Source organism: Populus alba, chromosome 5 (assembly GCF_005239225.2).
Source record: "Populus alba chromosome 5, ASM523922v2, whole genome shotgun sequence".
NCBI lineage: Eukaryota > Viridiplantae > Streptophyta > Magnoliopsida > Malpighiales > Salicaceae > Populus > Populus alba.
Window position 1 is genome coordinate 5,603,893 of NC_133288.1, and position 25,334 is coordinate 5,629,226.

At 35.0% G+C, this 25,334-nt stretch overlaps 3 protein-coding genes across 4 annotated transcripts; 2 read left to right on the forward strand and 1 right to left on the reverse strand.

Moving 5' to 3' along the window:
- On the forward strand, positions 1–5,052 carry LOC118031526 (ubiquitin carboxyl-terminal hydrolase 4). Of its 2 annotated transcripts, XM_073409093.1 has the most exons (7): positions 1–434; positions 1,004–1,120; positions 2,258–2,356; positions 2,465–2,653; positions 2,852–3,033; positions 3,696–4,119; positions 4,608–5,052. In XM_073409093.1, the coding sequence occupies exons 1-6, from the start codon at positions 318–320 to the stop codon at positions 4,102–4,104; spliced, it is 1,113 nt and encodes a 370-aa protein (XP_073265194.1). In that variant the 5' UTR covers positions 1–317; the 3' UTR covers positions 4,105–4,119; positions 4,608–5,052. The 2 variants fall into 2 exon arrangements, with proteins under 2 accessions (XP_073265194.1, XP_034891852.1); XM_035035961.2 differs by lacking the exon at positions 4,608–5,052 and having other exon boundaries at positions 3,696–4,412.
- A 518-nt stretch (positions 5,053–5,570) lies between these two features.
- On the forward strand, positions 5,571–7,446 carry LOC118031536 (uncharacterized). Its single transcript, XM_035035974.2, has one exon. The coding sequence runs from the start codon at positions 5,695–5,697 to the stop codon at positions 7,198–7,200; it is 1,506 nt and encodes a 501-aa protein (XP_034891865.1). The 5' UTR covers positions 5,571–5,694; the 3' UTR covers positions 7,201–7,446.
- A 5,552-nt stretch (positions 7,447–12,998) lies between these two features.
- LOC118031543 (calmodulin-binding transcription activator 3) lies at positions 12,999–23,196 on the reverse strand. The gene is made up of 13 exons (XM_035035985.2): positions 22,838–23,196; positions 22,053–22,172; positions 20,983–21,098; positions 20,696–20,784; positions 19,864–19,906; positions 18,223–18,430; positions 17,963–18,076; positions 17,471–17,865; positions 16,082–16,594; positions 15,263–15,954; positions 14,241–14,817; positions 13,768–14,091; positions 12,999–13,335 (listed from the first exon to the last, which is right to left on the reverse strand). Exons 1-13 carry the CDS (start codon positions 22,875–22,877, stop codon positions 13,228–13,230), a joined length of 3,339 nt encoding a protein of 1,112 aa, XP_034891876.1. The 5' UTR covers positions 22,878–23,196; the 3' UTR covers positions 12,999–13,227.
- Positions 23,197–25,334: the final 2,138 nt, after the last annotated feature.

Sequence of the window (25,334 nt, forward strand, 5' to 3'; positions counted from 1 at the left end):
TCAAAGGCTCATCTCATGGTATTTTCCTTTTCTTCCCTGTCTCATTTAGGATAAAAGGAAAAGAAAAGGAGAACAAACACTAATAAATATTACCAGTCTCCTCTCTCTCAGAAAACCATACCAGGCAAACACAAACCCTCGTTCCTTTCCTTTCCTTTCACAACCAACAAAATCATAAACAAAATTCTCATTTCCCAAACAAACCCTAACAAACTAACTATCTAAATCCAAACAAAGACAGGGAGAATTGCTCGTTAACGAGGATTGTTGAATCGGTGAGTTAAATCGGGATCTGGGTTGAATCAATCGATGCAGTAATGGGTGCAGCAGGTTCTAAACTCGAGAAAGCTTTAGGCGACCAGTTTCCTGAAGGCGAACGATACTTTGGCCTCGAGAATTTCGGCAACACTTGTTACTGTAATAGTGTTTTACAGGTCTCTTATTCTCTCTTCAATTTCAATCATCATCTTTCGATTTTTATTTTCTCTCGATTTAATCATTTTCTACCTTAGTTTATTTTACCTCGCTACTCTTGTATTGTGTCGATTATTTGACTTTTTTTATCCCGTCCTTGAAGTGATATTTTGATTTCTAATTTAGTGTTTCAGTCAGGTTAGACGCGAAGCTTTTTTGTTTTAGCCTTAAATTTTATTCAATAATATTAAATTGGTTTTTTTTTTTTTGTAAGGTTTGGGATTGAAAATTTAAATGCATATTTTTTGTTCATAGAAATGATATTCTGTATGCTTTCTGCTGCAAGTGGTTGCGTTTATCAAGTTGAAAAATTTTACTTGTAGCTGATAATTATTACGTTGTTAGTTTGATTCTTTGGAGAATCATGGCTGCATTTTATTGTAATCCATGCAGGTCTTCTTGAAAAGTGTATTTGAATGTGATTTTAAGGCATTGTATTTGGTTTATAATGATAGCGGAGGGGGATGCACTATTGTGCTTTATAGCTCTCCGTCTGTGTCTTATCTATGTTTGTTTCTTTGTTATGCAGGCGCTTTACTTCTGTGTACCATTTCGAGAACACTTGTTAGAATATTATGGTAATGGTAAAAGTATTGGTGACGCGGAAGAGAATCTCTTGACTTGCTTGGCAGATCTATTTACTCAGGTAGTAATAACTCCATGATTGGTGTTTTTGTGTTACTTTTCTGGTAACAGTTCTTGTGAGATACCACGTGGAAATTGTTTTTGTCCTTTCAAGTGTTTGCAGCACCTCACCCCATAAGTTTATTCCTTTACTAGATGGTCTTACAGCATGGTTGCTTGGACTAGTAGGATTTCCAATCTCCACATCTTCACTGCTATTTATTTTTATTCTTTGTTTTCTCCTTTTCTGCATGTCAGCTTATGCTCTTTCTGTATCATTTTGGTGCTTGTGCTCCGCTTGACCATCTCCTTCATACGAGTTTTCTTGTCAAAAAGAGAGGAAATAAATGCATGTAGAAGTATAAAGTGATACTTATTAGAAGAAGAGAACTGAGGTGTCATTATTGTTCCTTTTAACCCATTTTAGCTGCAAATCTTTCTCTAAATGCCTTTTTACTTGGTCTGCTGATAAAGGGAAAAACAAATCTTATCAATATGCCATATTGGGATGCATGATATCTACATCTTCTGTTAATTGTTTCCTTTATTCATGCAATACCTGTAGTTGAAGGCAGAATATTCTTTGTTCGATATGCTTTTCTGGAGTTTTATCTCCTGCTAAGATCAAATCAGACAATTTCACAGGTTTTTTGGATCTACATAAGGAACGTAATTAAACCAGTCATTGGGTTCTAAATCTATTTTCCCCTCTTGTTAGAACTACATTCCTTAGCCATTATTCTCAATTCTTTTCCTTCAAGTGTCGTAGAACAAGCCTAGACCTAACTGTTTGTTGATATTTCTTATTTGATTTTGTCAATAGCTTTGATAGCATCCTTGCACTACACTTTTCAGATTCTTGTGCACTTAAGTGGTGCGCTTGGGAATATTTTTGGACATTTTTAAATCCGAAGCTGCTCTCTCTGTTATTGATTGATAATCTTTTTCAACAAGTGTAACTAGGTCTCCAATTCTTCATGAGCAAGATATTTCTTGGTACTTGTGTACTTTCTGCATGCTTGTGTGCTCTGTGCATTTTCACTAAAGTACAGAGAAATGAGGGGAAAGAAAGAGTTCCCTGTACATAACATATATGTGTTACTTATTTAGTAGTTTAGCCATGGTGCTGGAGCTAACTGTTGTTATTTCTTTTGCATAGATAAGTTCACAGAAGAAGAAAACAGGTGTCATTGCTCCAAAGCGTTTCGTACAGAGATTGAAAAAACAAAATGAGCTTTTCCGAAGCTATATGCACCAGGTAATTGTTCATTTAATTGTGAGTCCAGGGATTGGTCAGACACAAAATGTGAAATGATATAATAAAACAATACAATAGGAGTGAGCACTATCTCTGTTTTTCATGTAGGATGCTCATGAGTTTTTGAATTTTTTGCTAAATGAACTGGTTGACATTCTGGAGAAAGAGGCCCACGCTGTAAAAAGTGATCCTGAAACTTCTTCCCCACCTGAAAAAATTGCAAATGGACCAAAGCATGCTCAGGCAAATGGTGTTTCAAAAGAGCCTTTGGTTACTTGGGTGCACAAAAATTTTCAGGTGACTTTAAGCAGCCAATCCATTCATTCTAAATTGACATTTTCTATGTTGTGAATCGTTAATGTAGTTGATTGATCTTAATGTGTTTTTGTATTTTAGTTCCTCACGCATGCATTGTTGTATGGAGATGGAATTTTCCTTTTTCTTCTCTTCTTTTAGGGTAGAGTTCTCATCATCTCTTATGTGTATATACATCAGGGAATACTTACCAATGAGACAAGGTGCTTGCAATGTGAGACTGTGACAGAAAGAGATGAAACGTTTTTTGACCTGAGCCTTGATATTGAACAAAACAGTTCCATTACAAGCTGCTTGAAGAATTTTAGTTCCACAGAGACGTTGAATGCAGAGGATAAGTTTTTCTGTGACAAGTGCTGCAGGTAGGTGCTTTTTGCTCAATTATTTCCTGGCATTGACTTGTATCAATTCTGGATAACCCCTTCATATTTGTTCAATATTTGAAATCACTTTCTGTTCCAGTATTTGTTTCCGAGTAGTCTGTATGGTGAAGTTTAGTCAATGTTTCTTCTGGAATTATACGGGATATGATCACTTACTCTGGAAAATTATTCCCTGCTCAGAGCCTAGCTAAGAGATAACAGTGACACTAAAGCATTCAGAAATCGCTTGAACTAACATACAAATTATATTTTATTTCATGTAAAGGATCGTGATAAATGATTTATTTTTGTTGTTTTATAGGTTAAAGGCTTTGTTCCCCCCTTGTAAAACCAGATGTGGAAAAATTAAACAATTAGATTGAGTAGTAGTTTGGTTTGATTTCCTGAAAGGTTGCTGAACTACAATTTGAATCAACAGGGCGATCTTAACTGATATTTTATATTACTCAGCACTCGTTTTTACTGGCTGAACAATGTTTTTGTGATTCTTTTTCAACTTTTCATGGGCTGATTGAACTTTTGATTGTTAATTTGGATGATTGGTCCGTCCACCTCTTATGTTTTAGAGCATTCAAGTGATTGAACATTTCTAGTCAAGTAATTATGCAGTAAATCTTCTGTATTTTTTCCATTGTATGCAGTTTGCAAGAAGCCCAAAAGAGGATGAAGATAAAGAAGCCTCCTCACATCTTGGTCATCCATCTGAAGAGGTTTAAATATATTGAGCAGCTTGGTCGGTACAAAAAGCTTTCTTACAGAGTTGTCTTCCCACTTGAGCTGAAGTTGAGCAATACCGTTGAAGATGCAGATATCGAATACTCGCTATTTGCCGTTGTAGTCCATGTGGGAAGTGGACCTAATCATGGGCACTATGTGAGCCTTGTGAAAAGCCACAACCACTGGTTATTTTTTGATGATGAAAATGTCGAGATGATTGACGAGTCTGCTGTGCAGACATTTTTTGGGTCAGCGCAGGAATATTCAAGTAATACGGATCATGGGTATATCTTATTTTATGAGAGCATTGGTGCTAGTAACAACAAGAGTTGAGAGGTGGTTTTACAAGTAGGTATTTAAATGATTGAGACTGGACTCGCCTTTTGTTTAATCTGTTAGTTGTTTTTCTTTCCCTTTTGTCCATCAACCACTGGGAAGAGCTCTCAAATATCCACACTTGAGAAGATGATGACGAGAACAACAAATGTATACTTGGGTTATTTCCATGTACAGGTGGAAGCACACCATCCTTGTGTTTTTCCAGAATAAGAGGATAAAAGAGCAGTGTATATGGTTTCTATTGTTCATGGTTGAGAATATTTCAACAGCAGAAATCCAATCCAATTGGGAATTTGGTCGGAGCTATCCTCATACTACTGAACTTGTTCTACAGCTTCGTAGATCTTGTTAGGTTTGATATTGGTCATTGATCATGCATTCATCACATTTAGCATGCATGCATGCTATAGTATTCTTAACAAGCTTCTAATGTACTGTTAATCCAGGCTCTCTTTCCACGGATCCTCCCTTTTCATGCTTTGATTTTGATGTAACAGTTGCTGGATTCACTGAGGCAGGGCCGGTGAATTTTTACTGATCGTCTTTGTACAAGACGCATAACGCAATCCGACCCCAGCCCGATCCCGAGATAAAAGAAAAGAAAAGAAGAAGCAATAAAGCTTTTCTATAATTTAGAAGAAGCTTGGAGCAACGAAAAAGATGCAAGGGAGTGCTGCGTATTAGATGGTGTATTAATGAATCTCTGTCTGGCAAGATGGTCCACGATGTATTTTGCTTCTCTCTTAGAAAAATGAGGAAAGCAAACAAGCAAAAAGCTCAACTGTAAGTCGTCTGATCTCGTTGAGAATACCCTGTATTTCGAAGGTGCAGAATCCAGATTGTTGAGCCAGCAGTTGCGTTCATAGTCATGGCTTAGCGAGGACAATCTGGGTTTATTTCAAAGCAGCTCGTTTAATAAAACTTTGTTTAAACAATTTTTTTTATAGAAAAACTAAAATGATGTTATTTTAGATAAAAGTAAAAATAAATTCTTAAAGTTAATTTTGCTATAGAAACAGATTAACTTTTAATCCAATTTGAAGGCAATTTCAATTTTGTTTATAGATGAATCACTAAATTAACTCGTTAACCATTTATAATTTAATAATTACAGGTGGGTTTTCCTCAAAGGTTTTTTTTTTATTAATTTAATAGTTTTTTTTATAATTTTTTTTTAAAAGCAATTCTCATTAATTTTATATTCCTTGGATTCACAAGGCATACAGGCTAAAAACACAATCTTGGGTGCCTCTTTCATTAATTAAATGTTAAGAAAGATGATAATATTAGTTACGAAATTATAATTCTGAAAATAACAATAAAATTAAATCTAGCGGTGTCAAATTCCCAGAGAGTAAACAAAGAACTCTCTCTCTCTCTCTCTCTCTGTAGCTAACACTTTAAATGAAAATTTAACATTTTTATCAAAATAACAAAAAAAATAAAAAATAAAATAAAAAAAGCTACAAAAAATAATAATAAGATCCCACTCGCAGTCGCAGAGCAGAGCAGTCAGTGTATCAGTCACTCGCAGTTTCTCACACCTCCAAAAAAAAATCCAAAAAGAAAAAGGAAAAACCCTAAATGGCTCGGAAACGCCTGATCGAAGAGCCCCCACCCGCTGTTTCATCTTCCGAAGAAGAAGAAACCGATGAAAAAGAAGAAGAACCTCAAAACGGCACCGTCAAAACTCAGCAAAACGCTGCCGGTGAGAAATCAAAAGATGACGATGATGGAAATGAAGACGACGACGAAGACAAAGAAGATGATGATGAAGAAGTGGAGAAAAAGAAACCCGAACTGTCTTCCAAACCTTCAAAGCCAAACTCGGAGTTCGACTCGGACGCTGACTCAGAAGACACCGAGTCAACTCAACCACCGTCGCCATCTCTTTCTGGTTTCACTATCAAGCCCATCTCGCCGAAGCGCAAACCTGACCCAAAACCAGAGCAGCCCAAGAAGGAGAAGGACGTTGATGACAAGAAAGCAAAGAAGGGAGCCGGACCTGGGACCGGAGGGTCTCAGCGTATATGGAGTGATGAGGATGAGATTGTGATATTGAATGGCATGATTGAGTTACAAAATGAAAAGGGAAAAAACTCTTCTGCAGATACTGGTGATTTTTATGGATTTGTGAAGGAATCACTCTGTTTTAATGCCTCCAATAATCAGTTTGTTAATAAAATCAGGATGTTGAAGAAGAAGTATTTTACTGATGTGGAGAAGAATGAGAGTGGGAAATATGAGACTTTTAGTAAACCGCATGATTTGGAGTGCGTAGAGCTTGCAAAAAAAATATGGGGTGCTGGTGGTATTGTCATGGGAAATGAGAGTAATGCTAGTAAAAACAGTGGGAAAAATGTTAGTGGTGGTGGACGAAGGATTATTTTGGCGTTGGCGAAATTGGGGAGTGGGGAAGTGAATGGGAAGGGAAAGGAGGCGAGTGTGAAGAGGGGGAAGAGGGGTTCGAGTGAGGAAGTGAGCGGAGAAGGAAAGCAAGGGAATTTGAAGAAGCAAAAGCGGGTTTTGAGTGAGGAAGGTGATGGGGGAGAGGAGGGGAATGTGAAGAAGGGGAAGAGGGGTTTGAGTGAGGAAGCTGATGGAGAAGGGAAGGGAAAGGATGGGAAAAAGGAGAGGGGGAAGAGGGTTTTGAGCGAGGAAGTCATTGGAGAAAGGAAGGGAAAGGGTGGAAAAAAGGAGAAGCAGGCTGCTAACAATGATCTGAGTGGAGGAGAGGATGCGAATGTGAAGAAGCAAAAGAGGGTCGTGAATGGAGAATGGAAGGAATCAAGTATGAAGATGCAAAAGGCAGTGGAAAATGAGGAAGTGGAGGGAGGTGAGGGGAGTGAGGATTTGTGGGATAAGTATCCGTATTTGCGTTCATCGTTACTGGCTGAAGATTTGCCTGAGGATGTGAAGGAGAGAGCAATGATGATGCTGGGGAAGGTTCCAGAGGAAAAGTTGTTGGAGTTGGAAAGGGAGTGGAGGAGTTTGATGAACGCTAAGTTGGAAGTTTTCATGATGGAAAATGATTTGATTGCAAAACAGATGAAGCTAGCTTTAGATGCTTTAAAGTCTCAAGATTATTAGGATGGTTTTTGCATAGAAAGGAGAACCTATTTTAGGCGGTGGACTAGTTTTGATGGACCTTGAAAATGTTTTGTTTTGTTTCTTTGGGTTATATATGATGGGTTAGATGGAGATGCAGACTGGTCTTTTTGATTCTTCAACATGCATGGTTTTCTTTTGTTAAGTTTCATGGAACTTTGGTTTTTGAAGTCGGGCCCTGTTCTCTTTTCAGTTGATATCAATATAACAATAGTCTTTCAGCTTGCATTGCGTTTCTGGCAATATATTATTTTTCTTAGAACGTGTTTTTTTTTTTTCGATGTTTCAAGGGAGACATCAATTGTATTTATGAAGGAAATCAAACCCTTACGGTAATGACCATAATTTTTTTTTTTTTTTTTTTTTTTTCCTTTATGAATTTTGACATTTTATTGTGAAACTCACTTTTAGGACTTGTGACTGAAGGAGTGAATTTGAGGAAGCCTAATTTCTTATTTGAGTCTTCCTCTATCTCTCCAGGACAGTTTGTTTTGTTTTTTTTTTTTATTTGAACATGGATCTTTGAATCTGTGTTTGGTTGCACTGTGCATGCATCTTTGAATCTGTTCTGCTGGGTTTTAGAGAATTGTGGTTGCAAACGAAGTACTCAGTTGCTGAAAAGTCTTCCTCTATGGGGATGACTTGTTAGGAAGCTAAGCAACATGCAACATTGCGTTAAAAAGAAATCTCAAGAAGGGTAAGGCTGCCCCCCCTGTCCTTGCTTGGAAATTGTTTGTGCACTTGTATTAAATTTTGATGTGTATTTGAGGATGCCAGTCCAATTTCTGTTACAAGAGTTAGTGCCTTAGTGGTCGGTAAGAATAATTTGTTTTCTCAAGGTTAAATGATAGTGATAAATGTAAAACAAAGGGTTTAAACCCAATTATGAAGGAAGGAAGGTGGTCTGAGAAATTGAGTAATTTAAATGGGTTGTATTTTGGGCGTGGTTGATTGCAGCGTGATAAATTCTTTTTATAAGCATTTATTTGACTACAGCCGTTCAGGACTGCATCTGTGGAGGTCATCTCCGAGTGAAAGGATTGCACTCTTTGCTCCATTTTAAGGTAACGTATGCTGTTGAGCAATTTATTAAAATCAAACTCGGTGAGTTTCTTATGCATTGTAGCACATGAAGCGGACAAGATAGACATGCTTGGAACTGAATGACACGTATAATGCAATTCCTAATAGGGGAACCACACAAGCACTTTGAAATCAACAAGTTTAAGACTTTAGCAATCTTGGATTGCTTTAAAATAAATCTCTTTCACCACTGTTATGTAATAAGCTAAAAGCTATATGTGTGAAATGGATTAGTATTTTCTCTAGTGAAGTGATGTGTCCTTGTTTAAGTGTAACAGATGACTGTTCAAAGACTCGGGAAAAGAAATGAGATAGTACTAAAACATCTATCGAGTACGCGATTTCCTATATGGTGTAGATCAAGAATAAAGTTATGGTAAAAAACTTAATCAGTGCCTATATATTAAGTTAAGAATGACCTTTGACACATCTAGATAGAATATCAAGGGTGTTAGAGGACATCTACTATAACTTATTGACTTTGATTATAGAAGAGAATTAGAAGTTCAAAACATATTTAATAAATTGAGATATATTGCTGAGTGCGGGTCACAAGAAAACATACCACTTTGGAACATGCTCCGTAAACTGTTCATCAGTATCCCGTGTCAGATCCCTGCCCCGCTTTGGTTGCTGGTGGATTTTCAGACCCCTCACTAAAGGTTCTCATCGCATACCTAACTGGGTAGCTATCATGTTAGCCACTGCTGTTGCTAATTCGGATTTGTGCCACCACAGGTTTGGGAGATGTCAAAGCTATGACAGCAAGCTGTCAATTGTAAGTCCATCAAAGTATGGAATAGTTTCAGTGTGATGGTTTGTTATTTCTTTGATTCTCAACATGCTATTATGAGTGCAATGTAAATGATCTTTTAAGGCAGTATACTTATTGTTTAAACTGTATTTTGATGGAATCAAATGCACACAATTCATAGAGTATTTTGTGAATTCTTTATACACTGATTACTGGATGAGAAATGTTTTCAAATATGGTCAAGCAATATTGCAAGTACCAAGACATATAACGAGAAAACACCATAGATGTTATAAAGCATTAGGAATAACAGCCACTCCTATCTCTTTTTTATTCAGAATGTGAGTAGAGATGTGTTTGCTTGAGGTTTTCTGTGAAACATGACTTGTTCGCTTTGTGTTAGTAAACTTGCAAAGTGCATGTGTTGGTATGTCCGCTTTTATTTTTAAAGTATAAATCATGAAAATGATTCCTCTTGAATTTTATTTTCAAGTCTTAGTAATTCTTGGTATGCTTGTTTTGTTTCGTCAAAATTATATTTGTTAAGTATGACATCATTGCTTATCAATAAAGGATTATGGATTTAGGGTTTACTTCATGCATGCAGATTTAAAGGTCTGTCAGGGGTTAACTACTGATTTTGATGTATATGAGATGCCATGACTCTTTATCTGAAGTATTTAGAGCGAGGATAGATCTTTTTGTGGGTCGAATTCTTCAGCATGCCTAGGTTGCATCTTGCCGAAGCCTCCTGTGTATTTTAGTTTTTGTTTTGTCTATGAGCTGAGATCTGTATTTCTGGAACAAGTACAGAGCTTCTTCTTGTCTCTTTTTGAAGTCAGTGTGCGAACATATACTGGCATAAAGACATGAGCTTCATTGAAGATGATCATAGTGTGAACTTGAGATTTTGGCATGATTTGATTGCCTTAAGTTCTCATTTCTGTTACGAGCTTGGTATTTTTGAAGTTTAGTTTGGAAGCATCTTCCGAATTTGTTTGTTAGTTTGGATCAAGGCATGAAAATGTGCCCACATGTTTGTTGTTCAATCATTATTTTAGTCAAATAGGTGGCCTGGTTTTCGTGCAAGTGCTTTTTGTGGTTGAATGCCTTTTGATATGCTTTTTAACGATCAACTTAATGATATAAAGCTGCTATTTCAGCTTTTAAAGAGCTCGTGACTCATTGTGACAAGGAACATAAGCTCAGATCATCACTTTGCTGCGGCAAGGTAATAAAATCATCAGCTTCGCTAGGCCAATTCTACCAATGTTTTCACCAGGTAACCTTTCTCATGTGCTTCAGCTAATAGTATTAGCCACTGTTTCTCTGATCTAATGACATTTTATTGTTGATTTTAATTATTAATTCATAAACCGTTTTTCTGATCCAATGATCTTTGATTGTTAATTTTCATTATTAATTCATATCAGAATCGTACCCTCATCAGATTCATTTCCCTAGAGTTCCTCCTGGTAATTCATGTTCTCAAGAGATGATCAAAACTTTGATGTATAATAAAAATAATGAAAATGCCATCCTTCACAAAGCCACAGGAATGCCATCCTTCACAAAGCCGCAGGAGCCCACCTGCAATTCTCTCTCTTTTTTCAACAAGAGGATAGATTTGAAACGATGAAAAAGAGAGCTAAGATGAACATTAGACACATGTTTTGATTTAGAGAAACCCGTGGACTTTCAACAATTCCTCCATTTAAAGAACCTGAAGCTTTGGACATTGAGAAGCAGGTCCAACATTCTCCTGTTTTTAAATCTCTTCAGTCTTCGTTATTGTTTCCTCAAGAATCTGTGCTTCGTCCTCTTTGTCCAGAGCAATTTCTCCACAGGGATTAGATATCAAGCTTTGTTCCGCAAAAGGCGCCTCCTCGCACTCTAAGTAAGAGGTATGGTTCAATAAATATTTTTCGTTCGGTAGTCTAAAAACATCTTTCTTTCCAGTAACCGTTATTTTTTAAGGCTTTTAATAACGAAACTATTCTTTTAATATATTAATAATCAAATGATTTTATTTGGTTTCTTTTGAAGGAAAAACAATATTTAAAACATGGAATATAATTATAGCTACTGATTATTTTAATTAATTATCTTATAATTTAAAAATTTATGACGCTCCAAACCAGCTTTGGCCAGTACTGTTCGACAACTAAACGCAAGAAAAAGGAAAAGCGTACGGTAGTGTTCGACTGTAATTTTTTTTCTTCATGTTTTATTATTTTTATATTAACATATTAAAACAATATAAAAATATTAATTTTAAATAAATTTTTTTAAAAAATTTAATGAAATGCTGTAAAAACACGGTTTGTAAATGGTTTATTTGAGAATGTGGTTTATTTGGGAATGTGGTTATACTTGTTTTTTAAAATGATTTGTAATTGAAAATATATTAAAATAATATATTTTTAATTTTTAAAAATTATTTTTAATATTAGTATCAAATGATCTAAAATTATAAAAAAATATATATTAATTTAAAATAAAAATAAAATAAAACTATTTTAATTTTTTAAAAATGTTTTTTTTTTAAAAAAAAAAAAAAAAACAGAAACTAAACATACTGATTTTAGCTTTTCCCCGGCCTTTCGTGATGCGATGGCTTTCCAAAGTCAGATTAAGACTTACATCCACGCACATTTTATTATTGGATACACTGGTGGATTTATGGTTTTACAGTTTCAAAAATAATCAATAGTATCTTTTCTATAATTTTTAAATAGCTAAATAACTTAATTACCTTTAACTTAAAAAAAAAAGTTGTTGATCAAGTGTATTTGGATTTATTTATTTTTTAAAATACAGTGAAACATCAACTTTACCCTTGCAATGAAGGAAAAATAAACCATGGACCTAACATCTTTTTGGTGTTTTCAAACAGGTTTTATGGTTAATCTATGAAACATGGAGGGTAATTTTGATCATTTTAGCCTATATTATTACTTTTTAAAACAGTAAAGTTGTGGTCATGTGATTACAATATGCTAGCTCATGAGAGATGTACATACCCTTCAAGTAAAGCGTATGATGACACATATATTCGGTAGTGAAGTTGTTTGTTGCCAGTAGACTTTTTTTTTCTCACCTATCCAAAAAAATATATAAGTTTGTTCTTTTTTGTTTTGATTTTTAATTTTATTTCTTATTTTTTTATTTATAACTTTTCTTTTCAGTCCTTTTATACTAGGTCAATTGCTCCCCTATTATTTTTTGGAACTCGGCCCTAGAACGCACAAAAGATTACATGTTTTAAAACTATCGTATTAGGTTATATTTTAAAATAGTGATATGTTAGATTATCCCAATCTCATTATATATAGACCATAATTTTTGTAGGCTAACTCACATGTTTATCATACAACCTTAAATTTACTTGGGTTAATTTATAATTTTTTTTTTATCCAATTACATACTTCCATAAGTTTTTTTTTTCCAGGCTATCATGGTTATAAAAAAAAATAAAAAAATTATTTACTATTATTGTCAAATTTTTTAATCATCTTTTATTTTTTATAATTAATTTTATTCAATTATAGCATTCAATATTAAGTTTGTTAAAAATTAAACTTTGCTATTTTTATATTCTTTTTTTTTTTCTATAAAATAATTTTAATCTCATATATCAAATTACAAGTTTAACAATTAATTTAAGTTAACCAAAAAAAAACCTCCACATCCCATCTTTATGACCTTCAACCAGCCTAGACCTTCAATCCAACGCTTCACATAGCAGGAATGCAGAACGTCAACTATGACATGATCACAAGAAGCGTTGCGAAGCATTGAAAAAGGCCCTACTAACCTTTGACCACCCATGGGAAAAAATCTTTTCAAAAAGGTCCTGAACTCAATTCGATCATGGTAGAAAAAGCTTCAAAGCATGCTAAATCCCCAAGAACTCAACTCAAGAAAGCCAACCACTTGCAAGTACTAAGAACTTAAGTTTGTTTATGAATATACCATTTCTCTTATGACTTCAGTTCTTATTACAACTCAATAATTCATATTACTGTGCACAGATTATCACTAGGACAATACAGCACTACTGCTTCCATTTGACACATTCCTAACCTACTTCAGTTATAATTAGGAGACTCAATAGGGACATTTACAAATCAATTTCAGCATCTAATCAAAGAGGATAACCCGAGGTTGGCTCAAGAATCTGTAGGCAAGAAAGTGTCACCATCCAATAATGTTTCGAGATTGATCAGGTCATCAAACTCGACCATCGCTTCTGAATTGTTGGCCCATTCGTACATAGCCTGCAAGATATACAAATCATAAAACCAATCAGATTATCAAAAATGCGTTTGCTGCATCCCCTTGAAAGCTAATGGTTGCCAGTCATTAAAGCCTTGCATTAAAGAAGGTTTCAATTAGAGATAATTCCTAGGTTACAAAACTACCAATTCAGAAATTTTGAACATTTTCCCACTGATTTACATGTCCACAATTCATTTGAATCTTACTCTGCAGACTGTATGTGGGCTCGAAATTCAAATCATCTCCCATGGTCCCCAACCTAGTTTGCTTACCATCAACTGTTTAAGATATTTCTACCAGTAAAACCCTGACTTGGCATAATATACTGAAGAGAAGTTGTTTTAGTGAAACAACTACCCTTCACTGTTGTCTCTAATGCAAACAACTGTCAGGCAACTGCAAGGAAAACAAATAAAATAACAATCCGTTACCTTGGTCTCTTGGATCTCAGCAACAACATTGCGCAGCCTGTGATATTGTTCTCTTGCCTCCGGATGCTGATGCATGGATTTCACCCTTGCAAGGGCTATTTGTGATCTTTCTTCTGTTTGCTTTCTGCCTTCTTTAAGGAAATCATCATCGTCATCCTTTGAAGAAACAACTTGCATGCCAGAACCCTCAGTAAGTGCTTCAGATTTGAAGCCACGCAAACCACTTCCTTTTCGTCTCCAACGCAAGATAATTTTATCCAAAATGCCAACAGACCAGATTATCTTCCTATAGTTTTTCCTGACCTGGTGGCCTCGTACATGGGCCTTCACAATAAAGCAATTAGAGGTTAGTTGTCAAGAGTTCTATGCTTCATGCAAGGAAATAACTTGTAAGAGAAAGTTGATTGTACACGGAATTCTAAAATAAGAAAATAGAAACTACAAAATAAAGGGGGCAAGAGCAATAAATGCACCTGAATTTTAACAATTCGCTGCCGAATTATCAAAAATTCTTTTCTACCCTTCCAACCGCGGAACTTGTTCTGAATTCGTATTGCCGCATGAACTGGCTCATCATATTGTCCTGCCTTTTGTGACTTGACTGCTATAAGCGAAAGAGCACGCTCATGTGACATTCCAAATTCATCATCACCGTACTCTTTTAACTGCTTCTTTTGGAAGGACTGAACTCTGAAAACTTGATGAATACGAGCAGCAGCTTGAGTAGCATTACAAACAGCAGCTAACGAATCCTTCAGGGACAGTCCAATTGGTATGTCAGCATCTTTGACTCGAGTTTCATTACAGTCTGAAACTGTCAGTGATGCTGGTATTCCAGAACTTTCAGCAGCATCACCATCCTGCTTTTCCAAATTCAGAGAAGATAGGTGGGCACTCAAAGCAGATTCAGCAAGAAAGCCGGAAATCCCTTTGTGTCCATTAGCAGAAGCTAAGTCAGCAGGTGTTCTGCCTGTGGGATATTTGGGAGTTGGATCTGTTAATGCTCCAGGAGCAGCGCCGAGATGGATTAGGGAAGCAACTGTTCGCTCTCTGATATTTGAGCCAAAGTACAATAAATGAGTACTAATTCAATAAGCATTTTGAAAAAGGTAACCGGCAAGAAGTTGTAAGAGCCAATAACTGTGGATGTAACTAGATCCCAGCTAGGTTTAAAGCTAGAATTGATGCCACTATAATTAATAATAGCATGCTGTCATTTGCAACATGATATTTGGTGATATCCTAACATCACCAGTAATATATACCCCTGTGCATTCTAGGAGGTTTGCTGCCCAGTTTATATGAAGGTGGCTTGTTACCCTAGTTAACATTTTTCAGTAGCTTATTTGGTTTTAATATGGTACATTCATCAAGAATTCCTGTGTCCAACAAACTATCATGGTATAGTACCCCATGTTAATCCCCAGCTTGGAACATGAAGTGCTGAGAATGGAAAGGAAGACAAGGAAATGAATAAAAAACTCATTTCTCTCACCTGCCATAAGATGCTGCCCAATGAAGTGCAGTCCACCCATTAACATCGCGGAAATTGACACTTACACCAGCAACTATTGTAGGTTCCAGGGCCCATTCATAGCCAAGAGCAGCTGCAAAATGTAGCACCCCTTGGCCACCCTCATCTAATACACTAGGGCCTTTTCCGCCTTCAGCTACCTTCTGCAAAAGCCATTCATGTAACTGTTCCTTCAGTGCCTTTTGAAGAAGCTGATCCTTTAGTTTTTCTGAGGAAAATCCCTCCAGTGAAGTAAGCTTTAGCATCTGGTCCCATGTTTCATTGCCCTCTTTCAGCAATGAACTGATTTTACTGCTCAATTGGGAAATCTCATCAACATCACTGGAGTCATATTTTGAAGGGAAGGCAGAGCTCAAAGACAACAGTTGTGCTAATCGCATATGAAGATCCTCAGTAGCAATGTTAATATAGTTATAGGTAATATCTTGGACATGGCTAAGTTGATATTCAAATTCGCGCACTTCACTACATGCTACCCTATTCGAACATGTAACGTAAAAAGGAACCCTTCCAGCCTTATGCGAAGGAGTAGTGCAACGAAGAATACCATCAGCTATAATCTCTGCTGGAACTTCAACTTCTCCAAACATAATTGACCATTTAAAGTTTTCTGCTTCTTCTCGGTTCTTCAAGAATCTTCCCATGACTAGGACCTGTATAAATTGTACAACAAATGAAAAGGAGAACATTATTATATTAAAATGAAGTCATTTATGAAACTCCAGCGAGGAGTGGTAGCTCAGCTTAGAAATCTCAGGATTCCATTCTATACTTCAGTACCTTGATCTCTGTGCCTGCATATGCCCAGTTGGGCGAGAAATCAATAATGCTAAAGAGCTGGTCCTGTGAGAGAGAAGGACCAAGCGTATATGTGTCCAGGTGTCCTTGTGAGGGATTGTCATTTTCACTTTCAGCTGTAATCCAGTATGTCCCAGAACTGGATTGCAAATGTGGCTGATCTACATCTTCAAGTTCTTTGCTCATCCATCGGGTGAAACTATCGAGCTTCTTCAAACCTTCTGTCCTTGAATCATCCAAAATATGCTGTTTCACAGATGTAGAGTAGATGGATTTCCCCTCTAGGTTCATACCATGATCTGAATTTGCAGGCTGTATTTGAAGGTCATTTTGGACATGATTATCATTTTCTTGTGCACAGAAAGGTTCAAGAGTATTGATGAAGTCGCCACTATCAAGTTGTTGATCATGAAACCTAGCAGTGAGATCCGAGTCCAGATGCAACTTTTGATCCAAGGACCACTTTGGCCGATGCGAATACCCACCCTCAATAGTCTGTTTGAAACGCAAGTTAGATTACCACCTAAAACAAATAAGTGAATCGGAAAAAGAAAAGATAACACATCTTTAATTAACATATAATGACACAAATGCACTGATTTAATAATTTAATGGATTTTTAGTAGGCAAGTAATTCACAACTCAGCTCAACTATGTATCAATCCCAAATTAGTTGAGGTTGACTACATGGATCTGTCTCCATTCAGTTCTATTATGGGATAAGCTTTTTCTAAACTATTATAACACTAGATCCTCTATTAATCAGTCCCCTGGGTTTGACCATGTGGATCTGTCTCCTTCATTCAGTTCTATTACGAGATAAACTCTCTCTAAACTAATGCGACACAAGATCATTCTTTATTAATCAGCACACGTCATATCTGGTCTAAGTCCCCACTGCTTTCTCCTAAAACTTCAATATGATCAATTTTTCTCCCCAGCACATCCATAGGTTAAAGTTAGAAATGGCAAAAAGAAACCACCATTCTCAACTTCCTAATCTTCCCACAGATCTAGTCATTTCTTACTCAGTCTTATCTTGCGTTATGACTCATCAATCTTACAATCACATCCCAGCCATACACATGTGACAACAATTCATCTATTATAGGTATCGACATCTGAAGTGTATGGTATCGACATCTGAAGTGTATGTTATAATCAATTGCATGAGAAGCAATAATAAGATTGAGACTTCTATATAACCACTCATCAATTTCACTCATGAAGCATATGAAAAAAAAATGGCTACCACCATTATTCCATCCTTGAAGATTCACATGGAAGAGTTTGGCATTCACAAACTACCATTTTATCTGAATTAAATATGTGCTGCAAGGATTTATAACATACAGCAAGGATCACACCAACCTGCCATGCTTCTTGATCAAGTAGGTGACTCCCAATATCCTGACTTGTATCAAAGCTATTGGTAAGAAACTTCTCCAGTATATCTTCTTGCTTAGGGATGACTCCCACCATACCCTGCCTTTTATCAAAGCTATTGGCAAGAAGCTTCTCCAGTATATCCTCTTGTTTAGGGATGACTCCCACCGTATCCACTTGTGACAGCAAAGTTGTCTGGAAAGGCACAGATTCAATTCCACGAGAACAATTTTCTAATACATCCTCCCATGATGGTAAGTCAAAGATTTTCTGGGGCTCGGATGCTGGTTCAGTACCAATAGTGTCTTTAGCTGTATCCACTTGGGCAGGTGAGATAAATTCCATCACAGGAACAGCTGGCATTTTTCCTTGATAACCACCTATTAAAATACAAGTATTGTTGTTTAAGTTCTTATGTATTACCTAAAAATATTGGTGCAGTTACTCTAGAAAGATAAAACATCAGAAACAGTATACTTGAAAACGGCATGTGATCATAAGGAATAGATGCGCCTGTATCCATTTTCTCCATTGCTGGCCTTTGCACTTCGAGAAAAGAGTGAAATCTGGAACTGGCTTGGTTATTATATCCTGCAGTAAATACCATAGCCACATATGAGAATATGGAAAGCCAAAGCATTTGTCATCCAGAAAGCTGCAATACATCTTCTAAAGAAACTGACCCAGAAATTCTTGTTACTAGAAACTAATGCACAAAACATGAAAAAAAATAGGACCTGATTCAGCATCTTCATATTCTGATGCCAGAGCGCTATTCATGCTTGTCGAATCTGTAGTTCTTGTGGGTACTTGGTAACCATTAGAGTGGAAACTGGAAGAAACAGAAGTATCCATCTCTGAATTTGGCATCATGTCTTCGGATTCTTGGGAATAAGGTATAGGCTCTTCATACTCTTTAATGCGGTTAAAATTTGTCCTGGTTCCCTGATGAAATATGAAAATTAAAGCAGTTTAAACCCAATAAGAAGATTGCTAAGTTAATAGAAGATAAACACAAGCTAAAATAAGAGAATTGAGAAACTTTGATGAGGTCAACCTTGTTCCTCTTCTAGACTAAGTGATGCAACACTCATGACATCCATTTAGGCAATAACCACAAGACAACAATCATAACATAAGCAACTGTACCACATTAGAGTAACAAAAATCTGAAAAACATGAATATCAACACTGAATCGTGATTTTAAGCATCAAAGACAATAAATAAGTGCACATAGATTCTCCTGTCAGAACAGAGGTGCAAAAAGATTCTCATGAGCATTTCCAGCATGACATTCAACAGTAGAACTGATGTTTAATTATTTGAGATGGAAAAAATTCCAATCCCATGCAAAGGTATCTTATTGAATAATTTATTTGAGATGGAAAAATCTCCAATCCCATGCGAACTTGCTAAATAATTTCTGTTTACTGTTCCTGCTCTGAAGTCTGAAACACCAATCTACTTGTTTTCATACATGGCTATTGTACATATATTTCAGGTCTAGATTCAGCACTGCAAAAGTTCTACACAGATTTATCATCATTTTATCATGCCAAGAATACATCATAAATTTTTGTTCTTATCCAATGACTGCTATTTTAGTCTGATTCACAGATACACAAACAAAATATCTATTTTCAAAAACCTGCTCTAAGGCTCAAATCCAAGCATAGATTTAGAATTTTAAGTACTCAAAATTCATCTATTAGCTTGTGCACCAAAGATACATGATAGTCACTTAATCCTCAGATAAATAGTTATGTTTTCATTGAGTTTGTAAAAGACGTCCATTCATTATAAAATGCTTCAATATCACAAAAAATTTTACTAGATACTAATTTAATGAAATGACACTCACAATCCAATGATCAGTTAAGGCATCATTTTCAACAAAAGGATTAAACCCCATCATATTCCTCTCAGAGCTAAAAGTCATCATTATATTCCTATTCCTAACTTAAAGCCAGATGTTGGAGCCTAAGAGGCGTGGCCAATACATGTTCACCATTATCCAATACATCTTGACACTCTAAATTGTGGAGACAGATTGCTTTCCCTTTCCTTTAATCTTTTTCATTTCTATTCCTTTTTCTAGCATGAGAGGGGTTTCGAGCATTGGTGCAGTGAACATAATAATATGGAAAATACAGATACCAACCCATTCAGTAAAAACCCACAGAAGAAAAAAAGGCTAGGTAATAGAAGTATTGGATTCTATCTTTCCCAGCACAACCAAATAAATATTTGACAAAGAATAAAGGCAGCAAAAAGTAGAGTCGTCCTTAAAGCTATCCAACAAAACCAAACCTTTTGGAAGACAGGGTAAAATAACTAAAAAAGACAGAAAATATGGGAGTGGGGAATAAAGAGTTACCTTTACTTCCCGATAATGGACAAGTACAATGTGTGAAAGTTCCCTGCAGTAGAGGTCAACAATGTAAGAAAAAGTAGAAGGTCATCTGTCTCAAAAGTGGAATCTAGAAGAAAGAAACCAGCTATTATTTCAAGGGGGCATTTTAAACCAACAAGATAAGCTAAAAAGATCAGGTGGTGGTTAAAACTGTCAAAGGCTTTAGCTAATTTACATTTCACATGAAAGGGCACAAGCATAAAAAGATTTTAAGCATCAAAGCACTGTTGTGCAGTATATATGTGCTGAGAGAGAGAGATGAGTGAAAGTTAAGCATAACAAGAACCAATTTAGCTTTCAGGCACAAATAAAGATTTATTTTTTTTGTGCGCATTGATAACTTGATATGCATTAAGCCCAAGGTTCTTAAGAAAGTTTGTGACCAAGCCTATAATTTTTTAGAAACACTAACCAAAAGAAAAAAAAAAATAGTGAAGAATTACATAGCCATGGAACTCATGTGGGTCAATAATTTCCTTACTTTCACAAAAAACTTGAAGCCTTGATTATCATGCCTCTGATTTTTGGAACCCCAAAGTAGAAAGTGAAATAATAGCAAAATCATATAGTTACATAGTGTTCCAAATAATATAAAATGACAGCGATAATTCAGTGTGGAATCCACAATATCAACACATTCAAGTTAGAACCGGTCCTATCTTCTAAATCTTGCCAATCATGCCACTTTACAAACCATTGCAAGTATGAGACCAGACAAATAGTTTGAAATGCAATCATTTAGATCCAAAAACAAGAGATTGGAATGATCAGAAATGAAAAGATTCAAAGAACTCACTCTTCAAGCATCCAATAACTGCGCCTTTGAAAATTTTCATTGTCTTCTCCATGTGCATAATAACAATGCAGCACATCAACGCTTCCAGACTGGAAGAAAATACACTTTTTTCAGTAACTGTGATTTGGAAGAACACAGAAGTAAAATATAAATAATGTCTCTGCACCTGAGTAAAATACGTTAGCTAGAAGACAAAGGCATAGGCTCAAAGATGCTAGAATTAAATTTTTCACCTCATATTCTTGATCAGTGCTTATGTCAGTAGATAAAATACCTAATATGCTTACCTTAAGCCTCTCGTGAGCTTCTTTCACTGTTTTCCCATCTTTTTTCTTTCTCCAGTTATGGCCATCTTTTCTGAAGTATCTGAGCACTTTGCGATCAAAAAGGAACAATGAACCACCTGAAATTAGAGCCAAGATATGCTTATGACTGCAAATTACCCCGAGGAACTTAATCAAATTGAGGCCTATGTGCCCATAGTGGAGAAGATATTGCACTAAAAGTAAATAAACACTAAAATAGGAAACAAGCACTCGCACTACAGATTAGGCTGCTATCTATGAGCTTCTCCTAATGTAAATTACCTAGACCCATTAGTATTCAAACAAAGAAAGGGGGAGGAATCCTTATGTGGGAACTCCTCAGATAAAAGAAGCCACAGAAACTTGGAACTCAAAACAAATAGAATTGTATATGAAAAGCGACTGGAGTTGAAACAAACAGAGTTTTATCGGATAAGCAAACTTAAACAAGCTGTTTCATCATTTCCTTTAAAAATTAATAAATAACAAAACAAAAATCAAAATCAAATAGTTGTTTTAGAATAAATGTGATTGCAATTTAATGTTTCAACTGGTGTAGACCTGTGAGAATGATGTCCAATCTGATATCCGACAGAAAAGGTTCAAACGAAAGAGAGTAAGAGACTAATAGGTGAACACATGATTACTGATCTGACAATCACTTTGATCTTAGAAACATAAAGCTACTGCAAATGAATCTATCAAACATATGCCGGTTCTATGGTCTTCCATCCCGTATGACACCTTTATCCTCAGGATCCACCCATTAGGCGATGCAAAAATAATAAAATGAGAGATAGGTCTGAAATGTTGCTTGCAAGACATTATCCTTGGCTCAAAGGTAGTTAGGATTTTTAAAGAAACTTGCCGCATGGAACACATGCAAAACAAATTTCATTGTAGATTCTCACAAAAGAATAGAAAATAACTAGAATGAAGAAGCTAAAAACAAAAAAGAACTCTTGTTATCCTCCTCAAGACAATGCAAAGCAACTGGAGTAAAAGGTTCATTGAATGATTTCTCAATGAAGGCAATGTGGTTAAAGTCTTACTTGGAGGCATATGTGCAGGTTCTGGGGCAATACGAAATCTCTGATAATTGCTAAGAATTTCAACTATTTCAGCAGGGCGTAGCCATCGATTCTGTGCTTCTACCAGTATCTGCTGAATATCTGCATTCCACCATAGGACATTTTTTTGTTCTTTTTAAAAGCACAGCATGAGCAATAAATTTACAACATTTAAGTATTAAAAAAAAAGAAGAAGAAAGACAAGAGGAGTGTATAAAGCATGAAAACTAATGCCACCATTGCTAAACTACTTTATTTCACCTTAAGCCTGCATGAGAGAAGAAGTTAGAGACTGATATAGCATGTTGAAACTATATCCTTAACAATAAAACAGAAATTTCAGTCCAGTTTTTATCATTACTCTGAAATCCAGCTATCAATTAATGATCACATCTTGACCAAAAATTTCCTTCTTTTTCACAAATTCCCCTCAAAATCTCAAAGCCCTCCCCCAGAAGAACATCAAGATTGTCTCTAGATTCGGTAAATAAATTATCTTTGCTGGACTATTGCACTGGTAAATAAATAATAATGCTTAAAAGCTGTCCCTTTCGTCCTAAAAGTAAAAACCCACTAATAAAATTCCAAGCTTTGAGCCCGGATCACAAACTGAGTCCTACTAATTAATATCTTCTTCTCCTAAACATATACAAGCCAGTCATCAAACAAAACTGAAATCTTCAAAGAAAAGTTCTACAATACACTATACAAATGAATCCAAAATCAAAATAAAAAATAAATAAAAAGAAAAGTTGAAACACTCTTACCTAGCTGGTTACCAAGAGGGTAACGTCTAGAGTCGGCCATGATTGATCAGCTCCTCCTTTTCAGTCTCTATCTCTGTTTCTCTGCGATGTCAAATCTTGAAAAGAGACATTAATTACTGTGTAAAACAAATAATTAGGAAGCTCTGTCTTTTGATCTGATTTTCTGGGAAGAAATCTGAAGGAAAGAGTTGAAGAAAGTGAGTTTCTTTATTCTGATTGGAAAATTAAGAAGGGGGTAAGAACAGAAGGAGAGGGATCGGGTAGCAGCCAAAATGGAATTTCGGACAGGGAAGGAGGGCAAGGCGAAAGTGCTGAGTGAGTTGAGTCTCCCTTTGACGTCATTTCCAGGATAGTGCTTTTTATGTTTCAAGTGTGAACACTGGACAGACAATCAACGCTTGACTTACCCTTTAATTAACATTTAAACCTCTAGTATTATTATCAGTTTCATCCAAATGTAATTGATGTTGGCAGGATAATGTCGCCATTCATCCCATTAATTGTTGTTATTATTAACAATTAACATTAACAATAAAAAATAACTAAAAATTAGTGTTTATAAATTTACTAAAAATTTATAATTTTACTGTCTATTTTAAATTTATTTTTTTAATATTTTTATATTGTTTTGATACAATAATATTCTTTAATATATTTTTAAATAAAAAACAATCTTTACTGCAAAGTTAAACACTACTGTAACATTTGTGGGAGTAGCGGGTTATAAAAAAAGAAAATCAATAATACATATTTTTTTACTAATAAAAATAATATAAATTCCAAGATTGTAAGTATTTAATATTAAGAATATCTCTAGGTATCATGAATAAATAAAACTTAAGTTGCAGGACCAGAATTTATTTTTTTCACCATACGAGCAGTGATAACTCTTTGCCTCGTTGCTGTTTTGCCTGTAATTAAGACCCCCTGGTTTTTAATGTTTATAATAACAACGCCGGCGACGAGGAGGAGGATTGAAGCCATATAAGATACTTCGATATGCTAGGTGCTGACTGGGGTAGATTTATTTATTAAGCTGTTTTGACCACCTTGCCAAATAAATTTGAGGATAATTGCAATTATCTAGGTGGTGGTCTAGTAATAAAAGTCTGGAATCAAGAGATTTGCTCATTTTCTGTTGTCTCAGGTTCCGAGTCCTAAGGTTCTCATATGATGGCCATAGAGACTTACATGGTCGTTAACTTCAGGGCCTGTGGAATTAGTCGAGGTACGCACAAACTGGCCTGGACACCCACATTAAACTAAAAAAATTTTGAGGATAATCGCACTATTAGGACGCTCTATTTTTTCTCAATCCACATGAATTTTTTATTTTTTTTATTTGAGTACATTGATTTTTAAAAAAGAAATCTCAATTGGGTATTTTCATTTGCCTTCTGTTAATTGTTTATTGTTTGCACTGGCGTCTATGAATTTTAATTTTTTTTTAATTCTGATACACCAACTTTTTTACTGTTTAGATTAGATATTTCAGTCAATTTTTTATTTTTTTAATATGCATTTCTTTTTAGTAAAAGTACCCTTTAAATAAGATTATTTTTAATCAATGAAAAGATTTTAAATTGAAATAAATTCTTTAAGAAAAAATATTTTAAAATGTAAACTCTTTTCACTGAAAACTATTTATACTTAATAAAAACTTATAAATAAATTATTAATATAATAAAATATTTATTATTTTAACTAGATAAAAAAATATCATGTAATTGCAATATAAATAACCTTCAAGGATAATTTAATTGGTCAAGTCTTGAATTTGTTCCTCAATAATCATGAATTCAAGTTCTTTTAAAATCACTAGAAATTTACACGATTATTAATTTTAAAACCTGTAAAATTAGACAAGATGTATATAAAATGTTCCGAACACCTATATTAATCTAAAAATTATTAACATATTTTTTTAGTAAAAGTATTTGACTGGCATAATAATATTAATAAAAAAAAGCATACAAAACAAGAAAATATAGTGCTCGTGTGCTATTGGAAAAAAAAAAAAAAAAAAATCTATAGCTGGTGCACCAGCATTGCGATTTTCCTTTAGTAAATGTCAAAATACATGCCAGCAAAATGGACCAATTAACATAGTTTGGAGGGAAGTGCTTGATTAAAATTCTTGAAAATACTAGTGTGGTGGAATGGGAAGAGAAATTATATACTTGATTAAAAGTTGTAAAGTTTTTTAAAAATATATATATTAAAATAATAATAATTATTATTATTATTTAAATTTATTTTTAATATAGCATATCAAAACATTAAAAACCATAAAAAAAAATTTAAAACTAAAAAAATAAATTTTTTAAAAATACAGTTTTGCTGTAAATGTTTTTAAAAGCATATTTTTTATACTTGTATTTTTAAAAAACACACGGATTGTATCGTGTTCTCTAAGTCATTAGTTATTTTTACTAGAGTTTAGTGCTTTTGCTTTAAACAAACACACGGATAGTGTATCGTGTCCAAATCCATGATC

What these genes read in the sequence shown, in the direction of transcription:
- LOC118031526 (XM_073409093.1), top strand. Translation starts at nt 318, where the DNA reads ATGGGTGCAGCAGGTTCTAAACTCGAGAAAGCTTTAGGCGACCAGTTT. An exon ending in TCCGAAGCTATATGCACCAG is followed by an intron (nt 2,357 to 2,464) that starts GTAATTGTTCAT and finishes TTTTTCATGTAG; the next exon opens with GATGCTCATGAGTTTTTGAA. An exon ending in TTCTGTGACAAGTGCTGCAG is followed by an intron (nt 3,034 to 3,695) that starts GTAGGTGCTTTT and finishes CATTGTATGCAG; the next exon opens with TTTGCAAGAAGCCCAAAAGA.
- LOC118031536 (XM_035035974.2), top strand. Translation starts at nt 5,695, where the DNA reads ATGGCTCGGAAACGCCTGATCGAAGAGCCCCCACCCGCTGTTTCATCT.
- LOC118031543 (XM_035035985.2), bottom strand. Translation starts at nt 22,877, where the DNA reads ATGGCCGACTCTAGACGTTACCCTCTTGGTAACCAGCTAG. An exon ending in ACCTGCACATATGCCTCCAA is followed by an intron (nt 21,099 to 22,052) that starts GTAAGACTTTAA and finishes CTCTAATTTCAG; the next exon opens with GTGGTTCATTGTTCCTTTTT. An exon ending in AGCGAATTGTTAAAATTCAG is followed by an intron (nt 14,092 to 14,240) that starts GTGCATTTATTG and finishes TTTATTGTGAAG; the next exon opens with GCCCATGTACGAGGCCACCA.